Below are 9,873 nucleotides of genomic sequence, written 5' to 3'. Positions count from 1 at the left end.
GTGTGTGTGTGTGTGTTAGTGTTGAGCCAGAGTGGTCACTAATGCAGTGTGTGCCCATGTTTTATTAATGTAATGTATACTCAAGCAATGTAATTGTTTCTCAGGTTCAGCTCAGAGAGAAAAAGAAAATAATGATAAATAATGAAAAATATTAATTATCAATAAACTAATGCTTCACTATGTGCCATAGGCAGGAGCTGAATAGCGTATTTTTCCTGCCATTGCAAGAGGGAGAAAAGCTGCATTAGATTTAAATTGTATTCAGGCTCCATTCAGAGTCCAGCTAAAACTCTGTGGGATCTCCTTTTTATCTAATGGATTCCACGTTACTCCCTCATGGGAATCTGGCTAACACTGTCAGTTCACGGTGCTGAGAGGAGGCCACATTCCCGACTGAAAGCCTGAGGATACAGCTGATTTTATAAACACCAGATATATCATAACAAAGAATGTTGAGGGTGAAAGCCGGAGCGCTCGGTGTCAACCACCTGGTCCAAGAAATGCTGCACCAGAATGCTTTGAATGTTTTCTCCGTTAATGCACTTGAATTTATCAAATAATCAATTATTAAAGCTGAATTCACTGACCCATGTTGTGTATGTAATAGCCCTGAAGGCAAAGCTTTATTCTCTGTAAAAACCTAATTGAAATAAGGAGCCTGTACTTCCTGATGTACAGCAGAAGCCAACTGGTGGCATCGTGATCTCTGAATCGTGATGTCTTATGTGCACAAAGTAAGAGGGCAGTGGGTTTAAAGTCACTAAAGTCTAAACTTAAGTAAACTAAACATGCAATAAAAAAGGTTAACATTCACCATGGTCAGCATTACACCAGTGCCACAGTATGACAAGTCCCATTCTGCAACCACCCTGGCTGAGCTTTTAAGATAACAGGCTCAGTTAATGAGCAAGCCTTCCACTTTACCTCCCTGTAGTGAGAAAATGCCCAATCCCGTGCCAACATTAGTGTAAGCTGCAGGCTTATCTCTTGATTCACACGTTAGACTACACCTACTGCACAAATACACTGGAAGGCATTGTAACAGGAAAAAGACAGATTAGGTGAGTCAAACTAAAAAGACAATGCATCCCTTATTTGACTGAAGCGTTGATAAGCGTTGAAAACATTAAGTCATTAATTTAGTTGGTTTCCATGCCTTTCTCCTCACTTCACTTTCACTTGGGCAGTGTTCCTCAACTCTCCCTTTTTTTCCTTTCACCTCCACTTCATTATTATTCCCAGTCTTCCCAGGCGAGTTCACATTTCGCTCTTGTGACAGCAAACAAACAACCTCAACAATAGTGTGTGAGAGTGTGTGTCTGCGGGCAGTATTAGTATTTTTTGGTCATGCTGCTGTTGTCAGCTGGTGCATTCTGCTTCCCTGTGGTCTGAGCAGTGACGTCTGAAGATGTTCCAGAGAGATAGGGCATTTCATTTGTGTGTGTGTAAAAGACCGAGGGCAGTAAAAGATAGGGGAGAAGAGTTCCCTGTCATAAGGAGGGCTGCTGCTGCTGCTTTGTGGAGAACCACAACCTCTGAGCTCTTATATCAATTTGAGAAGACATCAATTTAGGATTTTGAAAAATGCTAAAAACACACATGCAGATGACATCCTTCACACAGATCCCAACCCTCTGTCAAGCTGTCCACTCACACATCCTCAGGCACTAACAACCACATACATTCTTGGCATTTTCACAGGAGCCAATTACAGCTCCTCGAACTGGCAGCTCTGGATGTTCTACAAGCCAGCTGAGACAGTGACTCGCTGGAATCTTTCTCAATTATCATCACAAAAACTCCCCAAATTCTAAGCTCATAATGCTTCGGGCTGGGTTTTCTAAAAGGCGTGCAAATTGCAGAGAAGGGCATGAAAGCAAACTCTCTGTCAGCTTGCGGCAGACATTAAATTCAGTAATTCAAGACCACTCCCACTCGCAGATGACATACCAAAGCACCGCAGCATTGATGTCATTAAAGCTGCTGCCTGTGCAGCCTCTCAGAGGACCCCTTTCACTAAACAGCATTAGGAAGCCGTGGGAGCTTCTGTGCACTAAGGCGCGCCTCAGACTCACTTACATACGAGCAGAGCCTGCGATATGTTGAGAGAAAAACTGAGATGAAGACAGAGAAGGATTGTAAAGGCTGCAGTGTGTGTTTCCGTCTATGAGGCAGGATCAAGGGGTCTGTAGGTTTGGTGTGTTTAGACAGGATGCTGGCTTCTATTCCATTTCCTGTGGATCTCCAGGAAGTGGAGATATGAGATAAGACTTAAGGTAAATGGACATATTGAAACATCCTCTTGCAACCACAACTAGTGATGGATTACATAAAGACTGAGGGACAAGTATTTGAATGTCCCCACTGATAAGCAACATCTCTCTCTCTTTTATTGTGCCTTGTGTCATTAATGTGGGGGTGTGACAGGAGGTTGATGAATACATGAGATGATAGACGGACAGACACATACTTCCTTTATATGTTGCCAAAACTTAAGTCACATATTAATGATCTGGACTTATCAAACAGGTTTAAGCAAAACTTGGCTTATTTATAAAGGAATTAACATTCTGAAAAAGTATCTTTCAGTCTCAAGCCAAACACTGTGCCACTCTAAGCCTCTTATAAGTTTCAAATATGGATTTATTGCACATTTTCTTTTCAAGGATAACCAGGACTACAGCTACCCAGTGAAATCTGTGAGGTTTTTGGTGTAACTGACAACAACTGTAGCCCTCCAACAAGCCACATAACCAATAAATAACATGGATGAAAACATAAAGAACACATGAAGATTCAAGAGTCAACACCCTAATTGTGAAGATCATAACCAATGAGAAACACAGGCACGTATTTAGTGAACACTTATACTACGCTATATGATGCACTTATTACTCACCGATATCTGGAAGACTTCCTGTGTGTCATCAAGCATCTGAACCCTAATGGAGACTAGTCTCCCTGGAGGCTGGGCAGGAGCACGCAGGCCTGGCTCCAGGGTGGACACCCCAAAGCTTTCAGGGGCGCTCAGCCTCTGTCCGGCTGCAGACGGCCTGTCGGCTGGTTCGACCATGGTGACGGACGCTACAGTAAGGGGCTCTCGAGCTGCAGGCACCTCTGTTCACGTCTGGAGGACAAAGAAGAGAATAGTTTTAAATAAAGTTGGAGTTGCAACAATCTGTTCAGACTGTGATTTTCTGTATTTTTGGCTTCTTAAACACATAGTAGGCAGTTGTAAGCCAGAACAGTCAGGCATTTCCTCTAACATCCAAGCCTCTTCATAGGCCCTCGTCCTAAATAGCACAGTTACATCACATCCTGTGCGTTGGTAAATGTATAAACACAAGTTCCTTGCAAGGCATTTCTGTATTCTTTTTATAGGAAATGCTTTTTGGTTTTGATAGGTGAAAAAATACACGAGCATTGTGAGGAAAAACAGCTCCCATCAACCTTCCCTGGGTCATAAAGGTTAAAAGTGGCTCTCTTATATAAACTATAAACTGCATTTCATCCTGTGGAGAAAAAATACGACATTTGTTTCATATTTAAGAAGGGAATAAGAGGTTCTATTATGTAGTAAAACTTTGCTCGGAGGGAAACTTTGTGCTTAATTAGCTCAAGAAATGTGCGAGAAATCTGGCCACATTTATTCAGTCTAGCTTAAATTGCCCGTGCACAATGTAAAAACCACCAGACATTTAGTCAGTGAGTTTTTCTGTGGTGATTCTTTTTTTTTTTTTTATTGGTCAGGATGATGAAACGAGGGTATAAACCACAGACTAGAACAGCCTCATACAGTATGACAGCTGAACTTAAGAGTTTGGCCAATGCACAAACAGACATGTCTCACACCTTGCTAGACACACACACACACACTTATTCCAGCTACAAGCACATGCAGGTGGGATTTACTGCGTTTCCTACAAACCAAACACACAGATCAGTTTAAGACCAGTTCAGACTTGAATCAAAGCTTCACAAGTGGGGCAGATGAGATACGGTCTGAGAACACACAAAGACCCACACTCACCCCCACCTCTCTTCTTTCAGACTCAAAACACACACACAAACTTTTCAGCGCCCCCACCGCCATCCCACACTTGATAAACCTCAACCTCAGACAATAAATATGCTCTCAGACGGTTAGTGACATCACGGCTGAGGAATGTTTTAGAAGACAGTCGGGTGGTGGGGTGGGGGTCAATGCAGGGACGAACTGGTCCGACGCACAAACACAGCGTTTTACGTGTGTGTGAGTGCATGAGTAGTGTACGGGACAATAAAGATCACATAAAATCGGTTAAACTGCTGTTATGTCTTCAGTTCGGTCACGCCCAGAGTCACAGCATCAATGCTAAATCAATATGTCATTAGGCACCTATTGGACATCATGTTGATTAACAGGTTGTTAGATCTTTTTTTGTAGTCACAGGTTAAAATCCCCCCCCCCCAAGCAGCACACATCCTCATTTCAGAAAAACATTCTTGATGTGGAAAAATAGAGCAATACTGATAACACACAACCAAGCAATTCTAAATATTTAGGCACAAATTCGGTGGTGCAGCGAGCAGGGATGAGCGACATCAAACTCTCCATGACGGCAAAGATCCACCCTGCAGCAAGGCATTCACCATGTCCAATGTCAGGTCCATATTTCAAGACCAAATAGAGTATGTCAGTGGGTTGGAGAGGCTGTCTGATTCCAACGTCTCCTCCAAAATGTGCCTGAGAAACACAGCTTTCTCTTGCCCAAATCTGGAGAATAAAACTGGTGTATAATTTGCGGTCTTTTGTAGACTATCCTAAAACCCACTGAGTGCCGGTCACTTTTCTCTGTGAGGCTAAGAGGGGAAGAACAACGACACTATGGTGAAGGAGAGAGCGCAGGTTCATCCTACAGTACATAGCAGAGCTGAAACATATAATCAAACGCATGAATCTGCAACTATTGCGGTAATCGATTAAGTCATTTTTTTCAACCACCAACCACCCACTGGTTACAGCTACTCCAGTGTGAGGGTTTTTCTCTGTACTGTCTCTCTCTTTGTGGATTTGGACTGTCGGCCACACAAAAAAAACAACAACTTTAAGACGTCTGACATTTTATTGGACAATGGACTCATTGAGAAAGTAACCAGCAGATTAATTGATGATGAAAATAATTACTTGCAGTCCTACTGAAAGACTCCAGAGTCCTCTGAAGGCCAGACAGTCCAAAGGAAGAGGCCCCGGAAATGGCAGACAGCCCGTGAATGCCTGCAAGCTCCGGGGGAGCTGCTCAATGGCTGACCTCTGACCTCAGTGTGAAAGTGGACTTCTTCCTGCATCAGTTACCACAAAAATATACAGCATACTCCTTACGTAAACAAACAAAAAACATATGCAGTAAAATGTGTGCATATAAACTCTAAAGAAGGCGCTCCACTTTGTTCTTTCACACCTAATCTCGTATTTTATTTCCGGGGCGAGTTTTACTAATCCCTCTCACCTGCACACACAAACAGGTACCTCTCTTCACCTCAGTGACAAAAGCTGAAACTGGAGCCTGGAGCCCGGCCAAGGAGGTGACCTGACAATAAAAGGGACCTGACATTCAAGTTACTCATTCCACCTGTGGGAACGTTTGCTTGTTCTTTTGTGCTACTTCCCCGTCCTGTGAAACAAACGCTCTGCTCGGTTGTTTATCAGTAGCTCAGTATGGGCGCGTTTTTGGAGAGTATCTGTCTGACAGTTAAATAACTAAGCATCTTTTAATGAATATTAAATATTTCGAATTCAAGAGTCCTGCCTGACAAAGTCGCTTGAATAATCGGTTTTTAGTTCCGCCTCTTTCTCTCCAAGTGTCACCCTTCAAAGCAAAACAAGCGTCAACTCAGAGCCAGTTTTAAAGCTCTACCTAATCATTCACTAACAAGCAGGTGCCAATTTCCCCGGCAAACAGCAGTAGGTCATATTCTGCAGAGCTGGCCTGTTGCCTGCGCGTGCGCCTTCAGTCTCTCAACACAAACTCATCAACAGGTTGAACTTCAGGCTTTTAAAGACTGTTTTTAAACCACAAACACACAACAGCAACTATATAAGAGAGCGCTTTAGGGCAGGACGCTCATCCTTGCTCCGACAATGGCACCTCTTTCGGTTTTCTCTAATGAGAATAACACACTACTTGTTAATTTAGTGTCATTCTCCGTTTTGGATCAATTTCACAACTAAAGGCTGGACATTTGGAGGCAGAAGGTTCATCACCTCCTCAGTAGGGGCTGAGGGGGGGAGGATTATACACAGAGTAAGTTGAGCAAGAGAGGAATACAGAGCGAGCTGGTCACACGGGCACAAAGGAAGCCACTGTGGGAGCTTCCAGCAGCAGGGCTTTAACTCGGAGGGACCCAGGCCTCTCAAGCAGCCTTTGAACTGGTGTTAGCTGAAAGTTTCCCAAGAGTTTGTGAGAGGGAAGCCAGGCTCTGGGAATCGGATGTGAGTGTGTGTGTGTGTGCATCTACAGAGAAGGCTTTATGTGACAGAGGCATTAAGAGGTCACAAATCTGGTCTTAATCCTTTTCTTATTAAGTAATTTTGACTATTTTTCAAGTAAATCAAGGCGGCACATACGTTGCAGTGGAAATAGAGCCTTACATAATCTGGGTTAGAATATTCACATGCAGGTTGCATAACAGGCGACATTTGCCAGCTATAAAAAACAGGTCTAACAATCAACACTTTGATGAGCAGATTTACAAAGAAAGAAAGATAAAGAAACTAAATCATCTGAGCACAAACGATTAGGTGACCCAGAAAAACGGGAAACACGAGCTATAAAAGAGGATCTCACAGATAAAAAGCTGAAACTATCTAAAAAGGGATGTGACACACTGCTAAGCTAAATAAGCTACGTTTGTAACAGTGTTTCTACTGGAAATTCAGTACGTGTCACTTATTTTGTGCTGTATTTTATCTACTTATATGTAGTCTCAATCATTTATTTAGTCCATAAGATGTCAGAAAATAGTGCAAAATGTGCCAAATTCCTCAACGCCTGATGTAATGTATTTATATTCAGCTCACTAATAGTAAAATAAAAGAAGGAAGAAACCAGCTGAAATTCACAGTTGACAAGCTGGAACCGGTGATTTACTCGGTATAAATAAGGTCAGCTTATTTATCTATTCCTGGACCATCCGTTATCACTTGAAGGAGGTCCTGTAACGTGATGACAACTGAGCGTGTTGCATTCACCGAGGAACGCTGTGGGGAATATGATCAAAAGCTCCAGGAATAGCTAAGCAAGTGAAATATTTACCACATACGGTACGTTGTCCTAGAACAAGAATAAATCTACAAGAACAAATGAAGGACTAGCTAGAGACCATAAAGCGACTACATCCATCTCATTGAATAAACAGCTATTGATGACCACTGACACCCAGAGGCGTCAACTGCACCCTGACGAGCAAAGGTGAGGGCCAGATCAAGGCCACAGCACAGCAGGCCTACACCAGCGATCCTTGGCAGACCAGTGGCTGCGCTTTGGTACGTTTCATCAAGGTGACACTCTCCGCCCGCCGAGCCATTAAGCGGCTCTACTGCCCTCAGGAGACTGTCTATTGTGAGGCTGTAAAGAAAGAGAGTGTAACACCAGTTCTCCTGCTGCTGTGGGTGTGATACTGCTGCAGAGGTGAATGGGCAACAGGGCACTCGTGCTCCCCCAACCATCAGCAAAATGAAGCGCCTATGAGCAAGACAAAGCTGACCGTGGGTGCTGCCGCTTCCCCACTGACCCCATGCTCTGACCTCACCCAGAAAAGGGGGGAGGAAGGGTCCAAAAGGAGCGGATCAATAAAAGGGTAGGGATTTATTTGTCAGCTGATGTTGTCACCTCGTAGGTGCCGTGTTCTCCAGACGTTGGGTGACAATGCCAAGGAGCATGCAGGCACACAGCAGCTTTGGTCAAGTGATATGAAACAGACGCACCCCCTGTATAAAAGGCACCAAGAGTACAGTTGGCAGAGTGCAAGCCTCATGGATGTAGGTTAGCAGAGTAATCCTTTAGGCCAGGGTACAGATGTCAGTAGGCTAAGGCAACATGATCGCACTCAAGAGACAGGAATGGTGTGTGTGTGTGTATATATATGTGTGTGTGCTCAGTATTAATGTGAATGTGGTGACAAGGACAAGTGTGAGCCTATTGTAAGGTCTGCATGGAAAAGGCAGCTAGGAAAATCCAGTAAATGAAAATAAACACCCCCACCACCCAAAGTATAAACCAGTTTAAAATCCACTAAATATGAACTTTGTGGTAAATGTTTGAAGCACTAGGAGGAAGGAGAGGAGGGCTATCTTCGTCTATCATTAAGCTTACAGTACAAGAAGCTCTGCTGGACCTCCTAAAGCTCAGCCGATTAGGGAAACGAACAGGCTGGTTTGCAGTGGGAGCGAGCTTAAGATATCGGGCTCATCAAACATCACGCACTGTTGCCTTAAGGAGCAAAAGCTTTAAACTGGGAGGGGGGGTTGGCATACATTGCAATGAATATGACTAAATCTAAACCTGAGTGTGCACCACATAAGGAATACCAGAGAGGTTACGTGTAACCTCGCTTCATAATCCGGATAGCATGATTTCCCTTACCCCCGTCTTTCTTCAGGATCCACAGATTGTCCGCCTGTAAAGAGCTTTTTTTTTTGTGCTTTATTCCCAATCGATGGTAAATCCCGCACAGTGTTGCGCTGCGGTGAAGTTGTTCAATAAGGAAAGTGTCCGTCGAAGCGCTCCCTCTCAGGTGGGACGTGGTTTCTGTGCGGTAGCCATCGAGACAAATGTGGGGAAACCGTGCACTGGGCTTTTCCACTGGAACAATAAAGAGAAACACACCGCCTCCAGCACGGGCACCCGGCACTACAGTGTCAGGACGGGGGAGAGAAAGTGCCACCAGGGCGGGTACACAGCGCCGCCACCCGGGGTATGAAGGGGATTTGTACTACAATGAGGTTAAGTGGTGATAAATGCTGTTTCAGTAATGAAGTAAGAGAGGGTTTCTTTTCAAATGTTGGGCTGGTTTGGACTGGAAATGTCCTTAAGGTGTCTGATTAGATGAGATATTACGGTACTTAGTTCTTACATACTTATATATAAATGTAATAAATTAAAATGACTGCTGTATATATATATTTTTTATAACATGCCACTACCTCCTTTTGTAACCTGTGCAATATTTTATTTTAACTTAAATCTGTATAAAAAAAAACTGTATATAGTATACATACAACCATAATTGAAAAATACAAGATGTGAAGAAAGAAATAGTTCTTTCTTCATATCTTTTATTTTTCAATTTGATTTAGTTATTTAATGTGCACTTCTTTTTTTCCTTATCTGCTGTGTTATATCTGGAGCTGCCAACAAGTGAATTTCCCCAGTGTGAGATTAATGGTGTTTACAAGGCAACAAGCCCATCAGTGGTAACAAACCAATATAATAAATTAAAACATAATAGAAGAAAAGTACACACTTACAAGGGGGATTCTTCTGCATTATGAGTGCTTTTTAGAATCAGCTGTTGTGCATCCCATTGTATAAAAGAAGATAAGATAAGATAGACTTTATTGATCCCACACTGGGGGAATTCACTGCTACAGCCGCCCCAGATACAACACAATAGATACAAAATACACATTAAATAAAAATAGAATTGGCGTTATATGTTTTATATTTTATATACAAATCATACTATATTACCTCCTTGCCTTGAAACTGTTGTTGTACCCTGTAAAGGAGCAGTACTTCCTCATTCACTTTCTTTTAATTGGCCAAAATGAGCTTGTGATATCGTGTAAAATAAAAAAATAAAAAACGTAGTTGGCCCGTACGGGGATCGAAC

At 42.9% G+C, this 9,873-nt stretch overlaps 1 protein-coding gene across 4 annotated transcripts in view; it reads right to left on the bottom strand.

Moving 5' to 3' along the window:
* Positions 1-8,908, bottom strand: part of LOC118339790 (FERM, ARHGEF and pleckstrin domain-containing protein 1-like) — a 52,533-nt gene extending 43,625 nt beyond the window's left edge. For 2 of the 4 annotated variants that reach the window (XR_004797330.1, XM_035677538.1), the window contains exons 1-2: positions 8,625-8,908; positions 2,900-3,127 (exon numbers count right to left, since the gene is read on the bottom strand). Coding sequence is in view for 3 of the 4 variants with exons in the window: in XM_035677538.1 (XP_035533431.1) it covers positions 2,900-3,073 (174 nt within the window). In the remaining variant the exon portion in view is untranslated. The remainder of the gene's footprint in view (positions 1-2,899; positions 3,128-8,624) is intronic. The other 2 variants (XM_035677536.1, XM_035677537.1) reach the window with 1 other exon arrangement.
* Between the last annotated feature and the right edge of the window lie 965 nt (positions 8,909-9,873).

Source organism: Morone saxatilis, unplaced genomic scaffold (assembly GCF_004916995.1).
Source record: "Morone saxatilis isolate NCDOM2014 unplaced genomic scaffold, NCSU_SB_2.0 Contig6, whole genome shotgun sequence".
NCBI classification, from domain to species: domain Eukaryota; kingdom Metazoa; phylum Chordata; class Actinopteri; family Moronidae; genus Morone; species Morone saxatilis.
The sequence above is the reverse complement of the archived record's forward strand: the minus strand, read 5'-3'. Positions and strand labels throughout refer to the sequence as shown.